Raw genomic sequence first — 23,747 nt, forward strand, 5'->3', positions numbered from 1 at the left:
TCAGACAGCGATTGAAGACTTTAATCTGTAACCTTCATACAGACGAGTCTGTCTTACATGACTTAAATGAGTAAAAAACAAAGTGCTTATTCAACAGAGCTCACTCAAACACAACAGCCAAACTTAAAACAATTAGCTGCTTCACAGAAAAACTAACAAAGACAAGTGCAACAATTCTGGAAAATCTAAAAACTAAGAACAGCAGTTAAGCAGCACAAGAAAGAAATCAAGATGATCACAGAACAGGACGTCAGCAAGTTAACCTGGAGAGAGATGAAGGGAAGAACTTATGAACAAAAGCTTGAATAACAAGTTTATTTACATTTTATTTAGAAAAGCAGCAAATCCTCACATTGGAGAAGCTGCAAATGAATGTTTGCCATTTTTACTTGATATATAACTTAATCTTAAAACTTAACTATACGATTAACTCTTTCTCAACATACTTTTTCAGTCAGATATAGATTCAGTCAAGCTAATGTGATCTGAATTCAGCTGTTAATATGATGCCGTCTACTCATGATGCATGTAATGTATAGAAAGTGATTTTTTTATGACAAGTGACAAATCAGAGGACGTACATTGATGTGATCGTTAAATCTGAACTTAACAGTCAGACTTGCAGTTAAAGAACTTCAGAGAAATCCACATTTTGAAAAGTGCTGTGGCTAAATTTGTGTTACCGTGTTTGAAATTAAGCTGAAAACGTACATGAACTGTACCCAGCGGGTTGAGAGTCAGTCTCTGCTGGGCTTTACTCCAGCTCTGCCAGGCCGCTTCTCACCAGAGGCAGATGGACTAACTTTCCATCCTCGTTGTACAGCAGCACTGTGAGCTCTGGTTTCTGGGCCTGAATGGACAGCCAGGACACAGGACACTAGTTCAATACTGAATCAATGTCTCATGCTTGGTGAAAGGTCTGTGTGACAACCAGAGGTTAGACAGCAAACTGCACTAAAGACGCTTTTTTATTTTTATAGCTCAGCAAAGAAAATGTGTAATAAATAATAAGAAGGAGCAGTACTAATAATCCTAATAACAATTCCATATTAGTGTTATATTTATGATATATTGAATCAAATGACACTTATACGTCAGATCTAAATGAAAATCAGTCAACATCATAAGGGCTCTTTGTGTTTCGTACCACAACAGAGGCTGTGATGTTGCTGTGTAACAAGTCGATCATGTCCATGGCAGCCTTCACGCTCCAGCCGGGGCTGTAGGGCAGCACGTCTTCCTGCCTGTTGACGCTGGGAGCCTTAAAGCCCGCAACACGGACCTTGAGCGCCCGTGACGGAAACCGCAGCAGCTCAGCAGGCATCTGACGCAGCCTGACAGGAAGTGACAGAACCAGAACAACGTAAGGCTAAATTCACACCAGGTCAGGTGTTGTGGCAAAAAAGCCAGTCCTACAATTCATTTGAATGGGTGTAGTGCGTTTAAAGAGAAAGTTAAACCAGAATCAACTTTTGGAGAAATGCAACCTGACGTCATGCTGCGCTGGCCAATCACAGCCGGTGATCAGACTGATCAGAGTTGTCAAACCCTGCCATGAGGGAGGATGAAGACGTTACTAGGAAGAGTGGAGGACATTTCTCTTTGCTGGATAACGTTAAAAGAAAAGTTAGACTTTGCTTTAAAAAATATGAGAGAAAAAGAGAGTGAGAGCAGCAGTGATCGAACGAGCTAGAGAGTTAATGAAGAGAGCGAGCAGTAGTAGTGAGAAAGCTGGTGAATGAGAGGAATAAAATGTTTTTTTCTGATAACACCATGGTCTGGGTGAATCCTCTTCTCTGAATGGCTGGCAGGTGTACATTAAAACTGTTTAATGCACACGTAGTTCGGCTCAAGTTTAATCACTGTTCAAAATTAATCCGCTACCCAACCTGTAACCATGGCAACATTAAAGAGCACAGTGTGTCCAGCCATAACCCACTGTTGCAGCTGTAAAATGGTGGATAAATTGTTTTTAGCGTCACACAACTCCCACGAAATGACTCGTTTCACTATCAGAATTTGATCCATCTGGTATGATAACATTTAGGAAGTCTAGAAGAGCCGCATGATTAACGGCCAAACGGCCAGCACGGGAATGTTGCCCCCAATGTGAGATTTAAAAACTGCATATACTGTGAAACACAGATTTATCTGGTGGTGATAGGCTTATCAGCATTATGTGAACTTGTTTGTCAAGGGTTTGAATGTAACAGATGTTAATTTATATGTAAAAGTTCCACACTGCAGGCATAAAATGATAGAGGAAGAGGAGGATGAGATTAATACAAAAAAGGCAACAAAATGGGCAGCTAATATACTGAGAGACTTTCTCTACCAAAAACAATAAGAAGACTGCTTTGGAGACATACTCCAAAGCCTCGGTTCACGCTGGCAGCAAGTACAGTGTGACAAGTTGTCATGACAACAGTAAGCTCTTGCTTCATAACCTTTCGATTTTGAGTGTAAAACTTTCACCAAAAATTTGCAAATGCTTTTAATTTTATGTTGTAGCCAAATGACCATGGTATAAGTGGGATAATCAACTTGTACTTGTGCTTTAAATGATTTTAAGGCACAATGTGGAGGCGAAGAATCACCCGATACAAAGTGAAAGTATGGGATAAACGCCCACTTTTTTGATTATCCCTTGTTTCACACAACTCTGTGGGGGTGCACCACATCGCCTGATTTGGTCTGAATACGGTCTTATACTCCTCTCTGGCGGGGAACTCCAGCACGGAGAGTCGGTGACACACAGAGCTTCTTCTCTTGACTCCTGTCGTTTTCCGTGATATTAGTTTAATCCGGGGCTCCTGCCTGTTGTTTCACCTGCTTCCAGGTGGAGATCTGGTGTTATTTTCCTTATTTGTTGTCAGTTTCCTTCCTGACAGTTTGGAGGTTTGTTTGTCGGAGTGTGTCTGACTCGTTTGGGGAACTTGGTGTCGTCTGGATGGATTTTCTTCACTAGGACCTGTGACAGCGGAGGTTTAACTGGTGGAATGATTAATATTATCAATAAAAAACCCTGTCCTGTATGAGGAGTGTATGTGGCTGACACAGACGTATCCCCAGCTAGACCCACCATGCTGTCAGAAAGAAAGCCAGCAGTTCAGCAACATTCACACACTGCTGAGCTTCATGCAGGCTGTCTGTCCAAGGCGTTACACCTAGAGGAGTGTATGTTTTCAGTGAATTGTCACAAGTGTCTGGCTTTCAAAGCTCTCCTCCTGTCTTGTATTTTTTTTTTGGACATTTTTCTAGTTTTGAAATGACGTTCTTACTGGAGCTGAATTATTTGAGTAAAACTGTCCTCCTGCAGTGTGTGAAGTTCATACTTGCTGGTGGGAAGAGTGTCATCGGAGCCAAAGTCTACATGTTGGACCAGGATCATGATGGGCTCCACACTGGTGAATTTCATCAGCTTGGCCCGGTAGTACTTCCCATCACTGTACTCTGCCAGACATGGACCGCCTACAAACCACAAAGCAGAGTTAGGTCAGTCCACTTCAATGGACTCTACACAGAAACATCTGTGACACCAGGTAGGGTCCCAAAATACAGCTGGCTGCTCAAAGTGACGGCAGCACATCAGATATTTCAAAATGTAACGTGATGGCGAGCCTGACTTCATAACAAGTATTGTCACGTAATATCATAACACTGTGAGAGAACATCTGTTTCCAAACACATTTAACTTCTTAATTTCTTTAGTGAGTAAAATTCAAATGTACATACATTTTAAATGAGCTTAAATTAGTTTCTTACTCATTGACCTTTTTTAATAAATGTGAGGCCAGTCATATGCTGATATGACAGCAGCTAAGTACATTTTTTCCATGGCTGGAAACACAGGCAGTGAGTAGAGTGAAATGTTACCTTGTGGGAAGTTGGTGAGTCGTGACAGACTGTCAATGTTTGCATTAATTCTGGCCAAAGCCTCATCCAGAGTCTCTCCATCCACCTCCACATCAGCTGTCCCCTCCAAAGGCCACAGGAACAACTGCAGGACACACACACACACACACACACACACACAAATATTTTATAGACAAAAGCATTTAGCATTTTACTGACACTTGTAATACCACCACTGTCTTAAAAGTATCAGTTCAGCTTCACTTATTTATACACTGAGCTGTTTTTATTAGCTAACATAGGAATTGAACTTGTATTAAATATTTTCTCTCTCTATATAAAGAAAGGAGTCTCTGTCTGTATGTTTGTCCTTCACATATCTTGAGAACCGTTCATCTGATCTACTTCATACTTGGTGTGTGTATTGCTGGGGACACAAGGGAGTGCACTTTGGTGCAGTTTGGACACACGACCTGTTTAATATTAATAAACTTGGAATAAACAAGTGAACAGTGAGTTGCTCCGCAGCAGCAGGTCAGGACTTCTGGGCTCTACAACTGCATGTCATGGTCAGATCTGTGCAACCCTGCCATTAGAGAGACGAGGGGACGACATCTCTCTTCATTTGATTCATTTTTTTCTTTTGGGGATCAAGTTCACCTCAAATTGTTTTAACAGCATCCTGTCTTAAGAACACATCTGGTTAGTTCACGGTTCTACAGCATACCTATCAGATTTTTCTCATACAGAGCAATCTGTGGTCAGTAACTACCTCGTTTGGCGTCCACAGGTGCTTGACCCTGACCTGGAACTGCTCTCCCTCCTGAGGCAGGTTTGGGTAGATAAAGGGCCCCAGCATTGGCTCCTCTGGGTCCCTCAGACCCTTGAGACACAACATCAGCATAGATTTACTCAGCCTGCAATGTGTGCATATGTGGTAAAGATGAAACTCGCCACCTGAAATATTTCACCCAGGGGCCATATATCAATCATATTCACCTCAAGCAGCGTCATCCAGGATGATTTTAACTGTTATGTATCCCCATCACCATGCTTTTATGATTCCCTGGATTTACATGATTTACTTTATTGGTTTTTATTTGTTAACAGTGAGACTTTATACTGTCTATGTAGAGAGATGCAGAATTGGGTCTGCCCTCATTTACATTAGTTATTTGACTCAATGTACATATTACCACTTTATGATTGCTGTTGATAATGATGATACATGGTGCAACTATAAAATGTTATGGTTTTTAATTATAGCTGATAATATGGTTCAAATAATACATGATGATCATTAAATCAATTCTATGATATCTATTCAAACTACAGTACCTCAGTGTCAATGTCCCAGTCGTCCAGGAAGGGGGCAACAGGCAGCACCGAGTGTCCCTGCTGAGAAACACAGGATGATTGAGTCAATTACAGCAGCACTGCTTCATTTTTCTGACTCTGAAACCAACACACACACACACACACACACACCCCTACACACCTTCTGTGCTATGGCAGCCCGGTCCATGGAAGCGTGTTCGTGCTGACACAGGATCCTGCTGAGGCTCAGCCCGTCCAGAAAGATCTCAACAGTGAGCGGTCCCCTTGGGTCAGTCGGCAGCTCCTACCACACACACACATTAAAAAAACCCAAACATATTGGGGGTCGCCTGGTCACCAGCTACTCCACTGGTCAAATAGTCAGCTACTAAAACCACTAGTTGATGCTGTGCGCAGGTATCAACAACTGGTGAATAATATGATTGTAGCCAAAATCACCAGATTTGAAGTAGTTCATGTGTAAAACACCAACGCTTGTATATACATAGTGTGTCACAAAACTGAGTACACCCCTGTGCAATATCACTAAAATGTTAAATTATTCAACGTGGTATCATTTTAGTTGATCCAGTTGATGTACTGAATGATTGAGACAGATATACTTCCAATCAATGTAGTAGAGGGCGAAGGATTGAAAGAGCTAGTTCAGTACCTTGAGCTTGAGTACATTATGCCATCAAGAGCTACAGTAGAATGGAGTCTCACTGATGAAGGGTGTGCTGACTTTTGTTGCAGTTTGTTCTTAAATACGGACCTTTCATTATAGTTTAATTAGTCAAACATTCTGTTTTTTTATTATTAATTGGCTTAATTATTCTTGAGTTTTGTCTAAAAACAAATAAAATTGTATTAAATGAACAAGATCTGCAATTACTTAACATTTCAGTGATACTGACCAGGGGTGTACTAAGTTTTGTTATATATCGTATTTACAACGTTTATGGTATATTGATTCAGGTGTGATACCACAATGTATTCACAGTGTAACTTTACCATGACTTGCATGTCCACACAGCGGCTCAACAACATCTCCCTTAGCAGCGCTACTGCATCCTGCTGCCACCTACCACCAACCTGAAGAGACAGAGAAGAATTGAGAGAAAAAGAGAAAAGATGAGAAGAGGGTTTACTATGAACCAGAGAAAATGAGCAACCTATGGCACTACGTCAATAAAACGTTTATGATTAGAACAATCCTCTTCTCTTCTCACCCCATGAAGCCATGTGCAAAATGAGCAAACAGACCGTACGCCAAAAGTGTGTCCCAAATGTAATAATTCTGAACACAGATGATAATAGCTGTATGTTGTGCAGTATGGAGTGTTGAATAGTTAGAGACCTTTTTAGTGCTTAATTCTGATCATTTTAACATTGATGGATTAAAAATAAATTAAAACTGCATTCTAATGACTCAATAAAACAAAAAGAATATTGTGTTAGATTTGTGTCTTTGGTGTATTTTGTGTTTTTTAAAGGTCCATCATGGGATGAACATTGCAAACAAGTTACAATGTAAATGTTGGTTCATGCTATTTACTCGTCTATAAAAATGTACAAATGAATAAATGAGTGAATATTTTTTAAGATCTTCATTTAGAGAATATCAAAAAAGTAAATAAATAAAAAAATAAAACTTTGGCTCTATTCACTGGAGGAGACCATGAGATGTGACTGAAAGCTCTAAAAAGCTAGTACGTGGACCTTTGAGTTTAGATTTTTTTTTTTTTAATACAAGACTTTTTCAGAAATTGTGGATATACTGACACACACACACACACACACACAGAGTCTTACAGGGTTGATGCGGTGCAGCTGGCAGGGCATACAGAGCTGAGGAACATCGTCACACAGCAGCATGGGGTAAACATGGACCACTGGGATATTCTCCACCAGACCGTAGTCCACATATTGTACCTGTACACACAAACATTAACAACAAAGACGTATTAAAGATATCATATTACTGTTCCAGCAAGGAAGAGCTTTTAATTTGCTGCATGTTAACAGTTAAGCTGTGTTAGGTATCAACATCTGTGTGTGTGTGTTCCTGACCTTGACGTGTCCTCCCAGCAACTCCAGCAGCTGCCCTCTGTACCACAACATATCAGGTCCGATGACGGCACAGCCCTGGACGAACTTCCAGGTGTATGGCTTCTGTCTGGGAAGTGTCTTCATGCTCTGCTGAATCCTCTCCCTCAGCTGCTCCAACTGACACTCTGACACACACATAGACAGCATTTACTGAGAGTCTAGTTTCATCCGCTGTTTTCCTTTATGAATAGTAACAGCATCAGAGTCAGGATAATAAAGACAATTTTTTTTTCTGTTTCACTAACACAGTTGTGGACAAAAGTTTACCTACACTTGTAAAGGACATGTGCGTCATGGCAGTCTTGAGTTTCCAAGGATTTCTACAACTCTTATTTTTCTGTGATGGAATGAATGAAGTTTCATACATTTTGGTTCCTTAATAAATTTATTACATTTCTTTTGGAAATATGACAAAATATGCTGGGTCAAAAATATACAGTACATACAGCAACTTGAATGATCAATTTTGGTGAAGTAGAAAGTTGTGTCAATCAAATTTGCTTTGTGGCATGGCACCATACCTACCATCAAGCATGGTGGTGGTGGTATCATACATTTTACAGAAAGTAAATGCAATGATGAAGGAGGATTACCTCCAAATTCTTCAGGAAAACCTAAAATCACCAGCCAGAAGGTTGGATCTTGGATGCAGTTGGGTCTTCCAATAGGACAATGACCCCAAACACACATCAAAAGTAGTAAAGGAATGGCTGAATCAGGCTGGAATTTAGCTTTTAGAATGGCTGTCCCAAAGTCCTGACTTAAACCCCACCGAGAACATGTGGACTGTGCAGAGGACCAAGTCTGTGTCAGAAAGCCAACGAATTTAGTTGAACTTCACAAATTCTGTCAAGAGGGGTTGAAAGATTCAATCAGAAGTTTGCCAGCAGCTTGAGGGAGGCTACTAAAAGCCTGATTGAGGTGAAATGACCAAGCAACATTTAACCAAATATTAGCATTGTTGTATGTATATTTTTGACCCAGCAGATTTGGTCACATTTTCAGAAGACCCATAATAAATTCATAAAAGAATGCTTTTTGTGCTCCAATCATTCCACTGGAAACCCAAGACTGCCATGACACACATGTTCTTTACAAGTGTATGAAAACGTTTCACCACAACTGTATGTTTGCAGTTCAAATGAACCTGTGTTGTGATGTGAAGATCCATTAATATCTTGTCTTTACCAGTTGTTTTTAATCAGAAATACTGCTTCTCGTGTTTTATATCATTTGCTGCTATACAAATTATTGTTAATACTGTGTGATGGACAGATTATGTTTTGATCTTTGTTGCTATAATAGCATATACTGTAGTTTTCAGAAAAGCGAGTGAATCTGATCATTAGCTGCGTGACAGTGAGCTGTGATGTGCACCTGCATTCTGTCCTCTGGCATAAATGAGGCCGTCCTCTCCGATGGCAGAAATGGTCATCTGGATGTGACCGAGACACGGCAGCTCTGGGGGAAGGTACAACTGAGTCTTCACCTGTACACACACACATACACAATTAGAACTTTGATAATTCATTTATCTATAAATCACATCTACTGACATACACGTCTCCATATTTTTCTATATGTTTTAGTTAAATTCAGTAGATTCTCAAAGACTAAATGCTGTAGCTGCAATGGACTGTCAACAAGCTTGCCAAAGTGGCTGCTTCTTTATGTATTTTCTTTCTTGCTCAGAGAGTGTGTGTGTGTGTGTGTGTTTTCACCTTTTCAGCAGACATAATGGTGCGGGGAGCTGGTTTTGGAGGGGTGGGAGTGGAGACAAGTGAGGATGGGGAGGGGACAGGAATGATAGAAGGAGCTGGAGGAGTAGGAGGATTTTTTTTCTCGCCATCAGAGCCATCTGCTTGTGTCTCGCCTACTGGAGACTTTGCATCAGTTTCTTTGGATTTTTGAACGACAGTCTCCCTGCAAGAAAATAGAAACACACACAACAAACACTGACATTAGGCTGACACTGACCACTGGCACAAAGTCCTGGCTATTGAACATGTGGTGATAACATGAAAATACAGTGTAAATCTCAACAAAATCAATCTATTTATTCAGAGCTGTGTATTAATGACCAGAGGAGAGATAGTCTGAATGAAACAAACAAACAAACACACACGCACGCACACACACACAACACCACACTCACACTGACGCTGGCTTCCTCTCCTTGAGCGCGAGGCCCTCGCTAGCCAGAAAGTCTGCAATGCTGACAAACTGTCCCATCCTGTTGGAGCAAAACAGAGTGACGGGCACTGGACGCTCATCTTTCAACTCCTGGACAAAGAGAGAGGAGAAACAGACACTGAAAGTAAGTAATTACAGCAACAAAGAAAAGAGGTGCATGAAGGAGAGTAAAGAGTCAAATGGGTGAAGTAATGGGCCATAAGTACAGAAGCAAGACCAGACCTTGATAGTCATAACAGCTGAGGCTCCAGTTAAGTAGTAGGAGATGAAGTCGCATGCTGTGGCTGTCCAGGTGGATCGGCCTCCCGCTGGCCTGATGGAGAAAGAGAGTGTGAGGGAGGAGTGAAGCGTCTAAACTAATTACAATCCAGTTGCAAATTCCAGGAGACAGCAGTTACAACTTTCCAGTCACTACCTTACAAAATGAAAGGCAGCACACTAGACACACACAGAGGGCGTTTTACTTCCATCATGTATGACACTCTGCCTCCTTAATCACTGTGAAGTTTATTATTAACAGTGTGTTCATGTGCCTCTGTGCATGACTAAATACAGTGTGTGTGTGTGTGTGTGTGTGTGTGTAACCTGATGTCAGTGAGAGTGCACTCCAGTGCCAGTGAACCTATCAAGGAGGACGGCAGTGGCCGCAGGTTGCTGATGTGCAGCTTCACCTTGTTCCCATGGTCACAGCGAATCACCTGGTACAAGACAGCAGAGAGTCAGAGTCACTATTATTAATTCAAACGAGCCACTTTTTAGTGGATGCTTTAAAACGTCTTTTACAGTATAATGGGTACCTACCTGTCAATAATTCACCTGCAATCTATTTGCAAGCCAGCATATTTTCATAAAACCAAAACAAAAATATCAAATATTACTAGTTTCAGAGCAACAAAAACAGGTTTTATACCTCAGCAATGTTACTGGATGTGACGTCAGAGCAGATCTGTCCTCTCTCCCAAACTCCATTAATGTGAGCAGCACAGTACATGTCTGCCTTCCACACCATATCTTGGGGCTCCATAGGCTCACACTCCTTCTTCACGAGCTCACACATGCTGGAAAAGACAGTTGGGTAACATCCTCAAATTACTTGTTTTGTCCAACAGCAAAATTTAAAAAGGCATTTCATTCACAAAAATATAAATAAAGATGATCAGCAATTCTTTAACATGCAAACATTTGACATTCTCACTCGATAAACTGCTTACACAATTAATCAATAGTCAAAATTAGATACGTTAGATTAATAGATGGACAGAAAATTAATAGACTCATTGTTTCAGCCCTAGTAGCAGAGGCTGCATTTCTGAAAGTGGTATTGACAGTAAATACTGGGTTTGGTTGGGAACAATAAAGACGTATCTGGTGCTTGACTGGAAGAAGAAGAAACATTTTTCTGTCAACATTTGGGTTATTTAAATGATTTTTGCTTAACTGCTGACCTTTTCAGCTGAGTGTCGTACTGGGTGAACTGGACGTAGAAGCTGCTGGGTGAGTTGACGTGGCTGACTCTGACCTTCAGGTCTTTGAGCTTGGCAGATATCTTCAGATGAGGCATAAACTCAAGCAGCTCCTCATCCTGTTCTCCAGTGATGTTTTGGTCAGGGGCATCAAGACCCTCCGCGGCCGAACCAAGCTCAAGTGGTGGATCCCATACGGCACGGTCATCGCCAGGGGGCCTGGGATCCTTGGATTTAAGTCTGCAGGATTGAAGGAGGATTTGGATGAGATTGTGCAGGACAGTAAGGGTCAAAATACAGGTGAGAGTGAGACAGTGAACAAGAAAGAGGTGGAGGGAAGGAGAAGAAAATTATTTTTGGCATTTGTTGCTTTAATTGAATAGTTTGCAAGTGCAGAGAAACAGGAAAAAAAAAGAGTACGACATGCAACAATCTGGGGTGACCTGGCAACTTGTGGTGGGTTTTACTCACTAACTCTTAGAAATGCATGTTGTTAAAGACACTCCAGACAAATCTCACCTCTCTTTGAAGCAAGCCAGCCCCTCTGTGACCAGCAGCTCGGCTATATTGGCTACTGGCCCATTCAGGCCGCCATCAAACAGTCTGACTGGCAGAGGCTCAGTCTTGGGGACTCTTCCTGGAGGGGTACAGGGAAGAAAATACAAAATGCAACAAAACACACAGACCACACAATGGGTTTTGGTGACGAGTGAGTGCAATAATAAAAATACAAACTTGGCGTATGACACACACACATACAATGTACCTGTAGCCAAAATAGTGACCAGTTTCTGGTGAGCCAAGCTGATGAATCTCTTGGTGCAGGCATCACCCCAGGTCTCTCCATCCAGAGGAAACACATCTGACAGGCAGCAGTGGATTGCCTGGAGAAAAGAAAGTGTAAAATTTCAACATGAGCCAAGATGAAAAAAAAAAAAAAGGCAGAAAAAACATGATTCTTCCATGAGGAATTGAAGCCAGGACTGTCAAAGTTTAATAGCACTCTTAATGGCCTACAATAGGTGTAGCTCATAGTTTTCTTAACCCAAAAACAAGTATCAGTTGACCAATCAAATGCTGTGCTCTCACCATGGAAGGGAGGGCAAAGAACTCATCCTTTATCTTCCTCAGGTCACTGACTGAGAGGATTTTCTTATTTCCAAAGTCTACATATCGCACCTCCACTTTCCTGCCCCCTGGATGACCTAAACACACACACACAGAATATAGACCAGGGTTATTTTAGTGAGCTAAATCTCTGGTTAGTTTGTGAAGTACCCCTTTTTGCCAAACCACAATGATAGTGGCTGTCCTGCACAGCACTCAATTTTTGTCTCTGTAGCAAATCTAAAGGTTAAATACATCTTATCTTTACATCTTCGGGAATTATAAGTCCCATGACTTCTTATTTCTTCCTCTACTTTTTTAAAATGTATAAAAATAGGTACATTTACATATTTTACATGAAGCAATACTGTAACCTAAAAAGAGTTTTGTATAATGTAATGAAATCTTGAAATCTAATAATGGTGGAGGAGCTAGATCAAGATGTTATCTAAAAACAAAGAGTGTGTGTACCTGCCCAGGGAGCGCACATGGAAATGAGCTAATAGCTAAATCTGGCATAAATCATCTCTTCTCATTTTGAGATGAATGTTTTTTTGTGCATGATCCTTGTTTAATAAAGAAAAAAAAAGTTGGTACAATAAAATGGTAATGTGAGGGAGCTGTGAGACATCCCCCTCACTCACCATGCAATTTGTGCTATATCAAAATTATATTCTTTGAGACTTGATGTTTATTTTGCAGTAGAAATTGCTTGAACAACTCCAAAAATATTTCCACTGAACTTTATCAAAGGCTTTCTCTGTATCCAAGGCTGAATTGCCCTGTTAGTGTCCTTATCATGCTTTCTCTTTGCCTCCAGGAAGAATGCCCACTGCCTGTTATTTTCTAAAAAAAAGACCACAGCATGCCTCTGGGAATGGATGTGCCAGCGCACTTGTGGCCCAATACACTCCTGTATGCATTGACACAGTGCTTGAGGCTCTTTGTGGTACTCCCTTTGAGCCCATCAAGTGTAGATATGAAGTTTCTTTCATACAAGACTGTACTTTGTGCTTTGCAAAGCAGGTGGCAAGCCTCAATGCTGTGTCTGTGCATCCCTCTTGTATCCAGTTCACTTCAGATAGTTTCAAGTTTGCATTAAGCATGAATGCAGTACCTAAGCTTATCTCTATGGCTTTTTAGCTATTGAACTTTGGCATCCAAGGAGCAGAGGAGGTTGCATTTTGTCCTGCAAGCGTGTGATGTACCTAAGTAGACCGCTCTCAAGGTGTTTATGTGACCAGTTTATTTGTCTGTTTCCCTGCGAGGGGCAAATACTGTTCATGCTCTGCTCATTCTGTTCTGTCTGCTGGGTCTATGATGCACTCGAGTGCCAGAGGTGTGTTTCTGGTTCAGTAGCTGGTCTGTGGGGCCAGTATACAATACATGTCCCATACTATATGTGTTGTAGCGAGGGATTGACTGACAGGGAACAAAATGACTTTCACTTCTGTTCCCTGAAGGAGAGGAACACCTTACTGGTCTGCTTCACAGGTGGGCTCAGTGAAGAGCGGCTACTGAACTGAGACTGTGAGGTCCAAAGGTCATCTGCCTTTGAGGTGTGATATAAAGGAGTCTTTTGTCAGGCCACACACGGTACTTGTGTTGTACTTTGTGTTGAAGAAGAACATCGACTTAGCTGATTTGTAGCTGTGACAAAACCAAGCAGCATCCAGTAGACATTCTGAAGAGAATTTCATGATGTGGATATAGGTTGAATCAATATTGCATTACTCTAATAATCAATACCCACTGGTAAAACATTTGTTCAGTAAAATTGCTGAAAACTGTGACATCTACAAACACTCTCACCTATGACCTGAGCTCTGTACCACAACTTGTCCTCAAAGCGGGCAACACAGGCCTGTCCTATGACAGGGCAGTAAACACTGAGGTCATCGTCTCCTGCCACTGTTGTCGCATTGTAACAATCCTGAAGCTTGGCTGAGAGCAACAAGGACTCCATATTATCAACCTGGTGAGGGAGAGGGGGAAGAGACATAGAGAAAAGAAAGAAAGAAAAGGATTTTTTTTGTTTTAGGTTTTTATACGATGTTTTATGGGGGGGGGGGGGGGGGTCCTTAAAATGTTAAAACGCTTTATAAACTGCCTGATTCCTTGTAGCACACAAGTGTATTTCTATAGTGAATTTAAATTATGTCCCTGGCATCTGAGCCTAGATTGACTACATTATACAAATAATGTGTGTGTGTGCTTATTTATGAGCATGTTTAGTACCAGCTGGATGTGGAAGTCAGCAGGATTGTTGATGTGGGACACCACAGCGTTGAGCTCTGTGTTGATCTTGGGATAGTTAGGAGGATAGTACAGCAGGGGCCTCCTGCCCAATGTCACTGGAGAATAAAACCTTTTGGATTTAAAATTTTGGAAAAGCACAGCCACAGTTAAACCACTTCAGTGGTAGGGCTGAAGTGGATTCAATTTAATTCGATTCATGATGATTCAATTACATCAGACAAATACCAATAGTATTAAAAGTGCTTATCAGAATTTTTTCTAGTAACTTGCAAATGCACATGTACCTGGCCACTTCAATGAAAACAAGGTATTCTCTGACAGAGATGGGCACATCGCTGGACTGGTCCATGGGAGCTTTCCTCAGGTCCACCAACAAAGAGTCTCTGTCCTGACCCAACAGCCGCATCTCCACTGCTGCAGAGCCAACCACACTCTGAAATTCAACCTGTGCCTCTTTACTCCAGCCCTTCGTCTGAACACACACACACACACACACTTACAGTAAACACACATCCTGCTGCTACTATAAATGCTGCTGCTGTGTTTGCAATAAAATAAATCAACAATAAATATATAACATTCAGAAGGCCTAAATCTGGGGCAACTGGACTTGGACTTTAGATTCTAGAAAACATTTCGCTTCTCATTCAAAAGGCTTCATTAGTTGCTTCTGAGAGGTGAAAAACGTTTCAAGAATCTAAAGCCAGCCCAGCTGCCCTCAATTTAGCCCTTCTGGAAATACCATAACCTGGATGACTGAAAATCTTCAACACACATTTCAACTGTCTTTTAAACTTAAGGGCTACCATATGTTGGCTTTCTCTCATACTTCCCTCAGAGAGGGAACTTTTTATTATTTCAGCAAACACAGATACTATAATATATACAGTATATGAATCTCAGTAGTCCTACCAGGTCATACGGGACGAGGTCTTTGAGGGAACATCGGATGGCCTGAGGAACAAAGTGACCCAGGTCCACAGTCATCTTCTTCAGGTGATTGTTCACAGCCTTCAGTGAGGACTCGGTGGCCCCGTCCTCACTGAAAAAGTTGTCAGACAAGGGAGAGGGAGAAGGGTGTTTTTGAATAACTACATTTGTACAGCGTTCAACTAAAATAAGTAAAAAGCTTCACAATCTAGATAACTGACAACAGGTCAGTTAAGCATTTATGCTGCACATATATTTATGTGCAACTTCTCAGATTAAATCGGCATTTATAACAAAGCCAGCAAAAACAATGGCCGACCAATTACTTTAATCTGAGGTCATACTGGAGATAATTTGCTGATATACTTTAGTAATAAGGCTCAGTATGGAGAGTGCAAGAAACCACTGCTTGCTCAGAAATTAAATCTTTTTCAAGCTCATTAATATCAGTGTTTGCCCTATATTCATTCTGCAGCAGTGATGTGCCGCTGCTAAAATTTCACACAATCATTAATATCAATGGACTACTAATGATTTTCACTCACACACTGTGCGAGCGTGATAACACCCTACGTTTCCATGGAATCGTTTTGAGTCATCGACTAGTGCATCAAATCCCAGAATCCTCCCTCTCCTCATTCTTCAAAAGGGCATCTATGTGAAAGGTGCTGTTATAAGAGTAGCGTAGCTCCTTGAAGAAATAGGGCAGTGTGTAATGTGTGTGTGTGTAGCGAGTGTGTGGTTGAGAGAGTTGTCAAGTCAAGTCAAGTCAATTTTATTTATATAGCGCCAAATCACAACAGAAGTTGTCTCAGGGCACTTTTCACACAGAGCAGGTCTAGACCGCACTCTTTAATTTAAAGAGACCCATCATTCCTCCATGAGCAAGCATTTGGCGACGGTGGCAAGGAAAAACTCCCCTTTAATGGGAAGAAACCTCAAGCAGAACCAGGCTCTAGGTGGGCGGCCATCTGCCTTGACCGGTTGGGTTGAGAGAGAAAGAGGGGGGGACACAGAGAAGTACAGCAACAATAATAAGAATAAGAATAATAATAAAAATAATAAAAATAATAGAAATATTAGTGTCCCCGCAGCCACAGTCCACGGAAGCCCACGATCCATAACCAGGCGGTCCAGGACCATGATCCATAGGAACCTGTGAGACGAGAAAACACAAAAACTCTGGGGGAGAAACCAAGTTAGTAAAATGTATTAATGGTACATGAACGCATACAGATGGAGAGGAGGAGGAGGAGAGAGGAGCTCATGGGAAGTACCCCGGCAGTCTAGGCTTATAGCAGCATAACTAGAAGCTGGTCTAAGGCAAGCCTGGGCCGGCCCTAACTAAAAGCTTTATCAAAAAGTCAAGTTTTAAGCCTACTCTTAAACGTAAGAGGGTGTCTGCTTCCCAGACCCAAACTGGAAGATGGTTCCACAGGAGAGGATCCTGATAGCTGAAGGATCTACCTCCCATTCTACTTTTGGAGACTCTAGGAACCACCAGTAAGCCTGCATCCTAGGAGCGCAGTGTTCTAGTGGGGTAATAGGGTACTATGAGCTCTTTAACATATGATAGTGCCATTAAGGGCTTTGTTGGTGAGAAGAAGGATTTTAAATTCAATTCTAGATTTCACAGGAAACCAGAGCTAGTTTTAGTCGGTACACGTGCAGCAGGTGGAGAGTCTTTAGAGACTTGTTAGGGCAGCCTGATAAGGAATAGCAATAATCCAGCCTAGAAGTGTGGACTAGTCTTTTTGAGGAAGGATGTGCCTGATTTTTGCAATGTTACGTGGATGAAAAAAGGCAATCCTTGAAATTTGTTGTATGTGAGAGTTAAAGGACATATCCTGATCAAAGATAACTCCCAGATTCCTTACGGTGGTGCTGGAGGCCAGAGTAGAGCCAGCGGCAGAAAAGTAACAGTGAATGTGAGCGGAGTAAAGGAAAAGGTTAGCAGTAAGTTCTCTATCTGGCAGTAAATGTATAGTAGAGGCTACAGTGTGTCAGTTGAATGCTGCAGCTTCTCAAGACCAAGAAAAGTCTCATTTGTTGTTTCCCCAACTGCAGGAAAAGTGAAGGGGGTTAGCCCCAAAGTTAGCGACAATGCGTTAGCCTACACTGACCAGGCTCACTTAAGGTAGGCTGCCATTAATTTAACTGTGAAGCAGGCAGTGACGCAGCAGTGAGGATACAGTGCTGGATAGTTGACAGAATGAAAGCAGATTTGTTTCTATGGCCCCTTAGTGTTCCAGAGAGATTGTGGTCAGACATGATTGTATACAAAACGCGTCACTTAAAAATGGCTTCTGTGCCTGCCTGAGTGAGGCAGCATTTTCAACATGTGGTAAACACTGCAGTGTATAACTTCTGTCCTTTTTTATTTGTGTACCTCTGTATGGTGATAGTCTTGGTGAGGCCATAGTCTAGGAAGAAGACTCGGACACTGGCCAGCTGGGTGACTGGACAGGCTTTCACAGCCTCCCCACAGTCATTCTGGATGACTTCAACCACACTGGCCCGGCACCAGAGTCCCTCCTTTGACTTTACAAAGACTGTGGAGCCTGGAAGTGAGCAGATAAACAAATGATTCACTCCATGCTGAGAGGAAGAGTGTCAACGTGATGTACTCTCCACATTATCCGGGGAGAAAAGTGTAAAGAAAAAGGTGAAATAATGTTAATGTAGTAAAACAAAGTCGGCAGCAATTAGTCAACATTTTATTATTTATCAATTTCAGCACAAACAGACCAATTCATTGATCCATTGTCTATACAGAACTAAGAAACCTGATTAACTTTTCTATTTTTTTTTTAAACTATTTTGTTTCAGTAAATTCAGGCAACATTCCTGTCAAAACATCAACATTAATTAGGTGAAAGCTTTGCCTTTAACCACTTACAACATACATTTTCATTGCTTTAACCTAATAATTCCAGGTCTGGATCCTAAACCAGCCATTTGGAAAGCATATGATTAAACCCATTGTTGAAAAAGATTCTCCTCATTTTTCCATCATTTTGAGGACACACACACAAACACACACACACACACACACACACACACACACACACACACACCAGTCTCAACTGTGTCACTGGAGGAGAAGCAACAACTATCTCTGCAGCATTGGTGGTAGATCTTCTTAGACAGGATCTCACTTTCCCTCCTCTCAGCCACATAGCGGACATAGAAGTGACTGGGATTCACAACATGTGTCACCACCACCCACTGGGAGACTAGGAGAGATGAGCAAGGAGAATGAGAGGGGAAGGAACAGTGGTAGTGAGTACATATGGCTGCAATAATGCACACATGGGGGGAAATGTTTTCATCAAAAATATCTTTTCTTTCATATATCAACAGTGAAAGGAAAAATGTCAGAAAATATTTGTTGGCAAACATGTTTTATTTGCAACAAATACTTAAAGACGTACCACCATTTTCAGACAAGTTTAAGAAAACCTTAGACATGATCACAGGTCAGTGTTTTCTTTCTGTAAATTACATTTGAAAAAGCATCAGTTATCTTATAGACAAGGACCAAACAAACACATACCAAACAGCATATGTATGAAATGGAAAATGGAGTTAATCTCATCTCTAGCCTTACAGACTGAGTCTGTTTAAAGAGTATTCTGTCATTGTTTGAAGCCTTACTGGAACTAGGTTAGCAAGTTTCTACCCATCGGTTTTGTTTGCTGTTGGGTGCTGAGCAGGTAGTGCATAGTGGGTTTTTAGAGCTTTTTCCCTGAAAACAGCTGCCTGGTGTGGCCAAAAACAATGCTACGAGAATGCTGAGAGTAAACCAAAACAGTAAAGTTGCAGCCGGACAGCTAAACAATGCTGAAACTCCCTATACAGCTGCGTAAAGCCGGAGGGGGGCTGCAGAGTCGGTGCATCACTATGTTTGGTTACAACCATGATATAACTATACGACTATAGCCTCTCCATACCATTTCTCTTACTGCCAGGCAAAGGCTTTTTCCTTCTCCTGTTGATTCTCAATTTGTCATTGGCCAGCTCGGGCCCAGTGGGAGGGAGAGCTGCAGATAGATTCAAAGGGTTAAACAAAAACAGATGAGGCTTCTCTTCTGTCTCCATCAATAACAATTTAATGTTCTGATTGGACCTGACGTTATTTCAGTGAAGTCAAACAGGAAAAATATGATAAAGCCACACATACCATGCTCTTGTCCCTGGTCTAAAAGCTCCTCAATGATAACGTCTGGAGCTCCGAGGTCTGAGACAGAGCTGTGACGAGACAGGTTGGACCTGCGGCGAGGTCTTGGGCTTGGGGAGGATTCTCGTGATGATAGACTGTTAGTTCCCAGGCTCTCCTGGTCCTGCTTTTGCCGGTTGGGGGGTCTATTGTGACCCAGAGGGATACAGCTGCTGTTTCTGCCTTCTGCATGTTGCCAGCGGGAATTTCTGTTGGAGATGCCCGGCTGGTGGTCTTTGAGTGGAGACTCGGAAAAACTTAAAATGGAACAGCAAGAGGCAAGCATCAAGCAATCAAGCATAATATTTAATGTAATATTGATTAACAGATGCTGCTGGAGAGAGTACTGCTAGTATTATTTTGGTTGACTGCATCCCTAGTGATGATACACATGATCTTATTTAAAATGATCAAAAACAGTGCTTCAATTGCTTTGAAAAATGAATATTATAACAGCTCTTTTTACAACTTGTTTTATTCTAAAACATACGTTCAAATGTAATTTAATCAATTACCATAAAGCTTAATTCAGAGGTAAAGGTAAACATCTATAGCAAGTTTTAAGGTAGAACAAGAACCACTCATTTCAACACAATAATCTATCACAGGAAACTGCATGTCTTTAACAATACTAATATTATCATCATCATCATCAATTGCATTTAAAGGTGAAACCTTCAGAGACAGATGGGAGAAACTCTCCTCATGGCAAGTTTCCTCCCCAGACCCAAATCAATCCAAATATAATATAGTGAACTATATTTAAGGACTCACTGCCTTGGGTTGCTGACTTCCATCTTCAGAGACAATGCCAGACTCTGGTTCAGACCCTCTGACTGGAAAACACAGCTAGAAAATACACAAAGGTACATACACACAAATTCAATCAGAAAGTATACTATCGGTCAAACCTGTCACTAAAGCTTGTCAGGTTCCTAAACTTCATGCAACTACAGCACAAAAAACGTACAGTGTAGGTAAAATGTACAATTTAAGCTGTCTCTGTTGTTATCATTATAACCTTTACTGAATCAGGTAATAAGAGGGACCTGAGTATAGAATCTGAGCACAGTATTTATACTCACGTTGGCAGCTACATCACTGATAGAGGAGCAAAGACTGATATTTAAGATCTAACACAGTTAGTGCAGTTGCAAACAAACAACTAGCTTAAAGTGACAAACCTCATTCCTGAGCCCAGAGTAATGCACTTCATATCAAAGGACTGGTTATCTACAGGTGCCTGCAGAGTCTCCAGAACCTATCACACACACATACACATATATACAGGATTACCAGTATTTGCTTGTTGTTTTATATTATCTGATATATCTGCATTGTGTGCTTATTAGTAAGTATCTGTTGAATTGTACTGAAGCTTAACATTGCACACCTTATCCAGGGTGCAGTACTGCTCCAGGAAGGGGACGCGGCGTACTTCCCTGGCCATCTGCATGGCAATCTCCAGGGCCTTCATCCTCTCCTGGACACGGCACACCTCTGACTGGCTGGCGGAGAATTTTTCCTCCAGTTTTGTGAGCTGATTCAACTGCACATCTTTCCTATTAGAATTACAGACATCAAGACACATGTTGCTTTACATACTTTCCTCAGAAAACCTAAGAGCTTGCCTGACATCCAAACAGTTTTCCCTCATGTGCTAAGATTGACAGCTTGGATTGATTCAGGAGCTGTTGTTGACATAGGCCTGTAAAACTCATTAAACTATGTGTATTGGGTTATACAAATAATCTTAACTTGAATTTCAAACAGATGGTGTCAATTTAAAAATCATTCATGGTTTGCTTTATTTGACAGCTCCCTGGAAATATAAAAATGTATAGAAATGGGAAGAAAGGTTCAAGATGGCAACTTGATTCTTTCAATAAACGTCATCATTCCAAAGTGTTCCACAGAACTGTCTCCTTCCTCACTTGCCCTAAATATTGACTTGATTTGATACAATCACCTGCAGTTTGTAGAAAATATTCATTCCTATAGATATATTGTACTCTTGGGCGTCTCAACAGAGAATGAAATCTCTGTTCTTGATCAACACAACATAGTTGAAACATTTGCCAGATTATTATTATTATTGTTGTTGTTATTATAATTATTATTATTATTAACAACAAGCTTGATTGTATATTGTATATTTCTCCATTTGATTTTCAAGAGAATTTAATAATTTCTAGATATAATGAAAATCTAAGAAAACATAAAAATATAATACAAGATATGACATTTTTCTTGAGGAGAACACAGGATGTCGTTACACAGTTTTTACTATATAAGCACATTTTGATGATTTATGTCCGTACCACTTTTGGACAGTGTGTACAGCCTTGTCTGCAGCCTGCTTGATCTCCATCACCAGTCGAGCTCGCTCTCTTTTCACCTGCTCTGCCAGACCCGTCGTCAGAGTCTGCAGATGAAAACACAGCTGCACATCAGTCCTGCAGACCACTCAGAAAAGAATTCAGAAGAATTTTCAACTCACTTATTTCTTGTTATCTGATCTGTAAACCAAATTATCTTTTTTTAAGGAAATGGATAATGTCTACAGTCATGTTCTACAAGGTGTGTACAGCTTTTTGGCTCTAGTGCAGCGTTCACCTCGTGCATGTGTTCCAGCTGGGCAAGATTTTCTGCAGCCCTGGCCAACGCTTCATCCACCGCCTTCTCAATCTTCTCAATATCAGCTGGCTGAAGAAGGCATTACGAAAAACTGTAGTTTGAATTATTGTTGTCCACAGACACTGTAACTCTCTAGCCACTACAACCTCCATTCTGATTAATGAATACTTCAAAATAGACACAGGCGCAGACATGGATGCACATGCAGTTATGTTTATACTACATTGTTTGTCTGTAGCAGGTCAACAGTATATGACAAATAGAAATGGTGTACATCATCTGAAATCTGGGGACATGAAGATTGATTGAGATGCAGCTCAGCACTGTTTCAAGTTTTTCTAGTCATAAATCTGTAATAAACATTGTGTTTTGGTTAGGTGCCTATTCAAATTTTGAAAGTTTAGAATATATAAGGGCTTAGAGCATAAAGATGGAAGTATATGATGGCCATCCCCATGCTCAATTATGCCTCATAAGTTGTTGCAGCAATTTTTTGGGTTTGATACCATTTGTTACACAGATTTGGTGCAAAACCAAACCATTTCTGACCACTCAAGATTTGATAAAAATTGTCAAAAATCTCTCCTAAATACCACATTAAGAGACCAAGATCTTGAGGAACACTGTAGAAAAATTCATGCTGTGATTTGGTATCAAAAAACTTGAGACATTTGGAGATTTCTGTAAGAATTGCATTTTTCAGCAATTGGTTAGCTAGCACTTCTGTTCTAGTAACTGGTCAGAAACCCCTTTATTGTCAATATACCTAGGGAAGCCATACATGCTCTGAATGCACTAGGTCTCTGGTTTGTGGTTGTAAAGTTTCATGAGACTGTGATTATCCTAGCAGTCACAATAAGTCGTTTTATTATAGAGTGAGGTGAAGTTTCGAAAAATGGTCTCACTACAATGAAATGGCTACTATAGCAACTAACATCATCACACATGAATACAATTGTGCTCACTGAATCCACAAGAGTCTCAGCTTTCCAGTCATAGCAAATTCATGCAATTCCAAGACTGTTTAGGGACCCCAGTATGCAAAAATATTCAAATACACCATTTTTAGAATAGCTGAAAATAACACATTTATACTGCATGCAAACTGCATGGTTTTTGCCCAAAACTGCATGGGATTAGCATAAAGTTGGCATGTCTGTAAAGGGGAGACTTGTGAGTAACCATAGAACCCATTCTCATTCAGATATCTTGAGGTGAGAGGTCAGGGGACCCTTTGAAAATGGTCATGCCAGTTTTTCCCCTTGCCAAAATTTAGCTTAACTTTAGGACGTTATTTGGTCCCCTTCCTGACAAGCTAGCATGACATGGTTGGTACCAATGGATGTCTGAGGTCATCCAGTTTCATATAATACCAGTATCGCCACTGTAGCTGACATGTCAACCTTCATTTCCCACTAGTGACCCATGTGATTACCCAAACATACCTGCTCCACATCCTCAGTATTGGCATTAATATCTGTGGATGACAACCGTTTGTTCCTCCTGGTGTACCTCCTTCATTACAACACAAAAGAGATAACAATGTGAACTCAGATTATCTTTTAAAACTGTATTACACAATCTGATTAAACAAGAAGGGGGCACAAGTTGCTCAAAAGATGTGTTAAACTACACATGTGTCGGTAGTGTAGTTC

General features: G+C 41.0%; 1 protein-coding gene across 6 annotated transcripts in view; it reads right to left on the minus strand.

Moving 5' to 3' along the window:
• Positions 1-23,747, minus strand: part of rnf17 (ring finger protein 17) — a 27,546-nt gene continuing 3,799 nt past the window's right edge. For 4 of the 6 annotated variants that reach the window (XM_042426131.1, XM_042426128.1, XM_042426126.1 and 1 more), the window contains exons 5-39: positions 23,538-23,607; positions 22,072-22,161; positions 21,777-21,880; positions 20,849-21,017; positions 20,640-20,716; positions 20,230-20,304; positions 19,420-19,712; positions 19,190-19,279; positions 18,314-18,472; positions 17,626-17,797; positions 15,219-15,348; positions 14,591-14,778; positions 14,286-14,415; positions 13,860-14,022; positions 12,030-12,145; positions 11,707-11,824; positions 11,460-11,577; positions 10,923-11,180; positions 10,388-10,535; positions 10,063-10,175; positions 9,700-9,790; positions 9,440-9,567; positions 9,006-9,207; positions 8,662-8,773; positions 7,246-7,409; positions 6,988-7,107; positions 6,187-6,267; positions 5,354-5,476; positions 5,194-5,253; positions 4,628-4,738; positions 3,877-4,000; positions 3,336-3,471; positions 1,148-1,334; positions 712-850; positions 1-263 (exon numbers count right to left, since the gene is read on the minus strand). In XM_042426131.1, the coding sequence (XP_042282065.1) occupies positions 755-850; positions 1,148-1,334; positions 3,336-3,471; positions 3,877-4,000; positions 4,628-4,738; positions 5,194-5,253; positions 5,354-5,476; positions 6,187-6,267; positions 6,988-7,107; positions 7,246-7,409; positions 8,662-8,773; positions 9,006-9,207; positions 9,440-9,567; positions 9,700-9,790; positions 10,063-10,175; positions 10,388-10,535; positions 10,923-11,180; positions 11,460-11,577; positions 11,707-11,824; positions 12,030-12,145; positions 13,860-14,022; positions 14,286-14,415; positions 14,591-14,778; positions 15,219-15,348; positions 17,626-17,797; positions 18,314-18,472; positions 19,190-19,279; positions 19,420-19,712; positions 20,230-20,304; positions 20,640-20,716; positions 20,849-21,017; positions 21,777-21,880; positions 22,072-22,161; positions 23,538-23,607 (4,516 nt within the window). In that variant the 3' untranslated portion in view covers positions 1-263; positions 712-754. The remainder of the gene's footprint in view (positions 264-711; positions 851-1,147; positions 1,335-3,335; positions 3,472-3,876; positions 4,001-4,627; positions 4,739-5,193; positions 5,254-5,353; positions 5,477-6,186; positions 6,268-6,987; positions 7,108-7,245; positions 7,410-8,661; positions 8,774-9,005; positions 9,208-9,439; positions 9,568-9,699; positions 9,791-10,062; positions 10,176-10,387; positions 10,536-10,922; positions 11,181-11,459; positions 11,578-11,706; positions 11,825-12,029; positions 12,146-13,859; positions 14,023-14,285; positions 14,416-14,590; positions 14,779-15,218; positions 15,349-17,625; positions 17,798-18,313; positions 18,473-19,189; positions 19,280-19,419; positions 19,713-20,229; positions 20,305-20,639; positions 20,717-20,848; positions 21,018-21,776; positions 21,881-22,071; positions 22,162-23,537; positions 23,608-23,747) is intronic. The other 2 variants (XM_042426127.1, XM_042426129.1) reach the window with 2 other exon arrangements.

This window comes from Thunnus maccoyii, chromosome 11 (genome assembly GCF_910596095.1).
Source record: "Thunnus maccoyii chromosome 11, fThuMac1.1, whole genome shotgun sequence".
In the NCBI taxonomy this organism is placed as follows: domain Eukaryota; kingdom Metazoa; phylum Chordata; class Actinopteri; order Scombriformes; family Scombridae; genus Thunnus; species Thunnus maccoyii.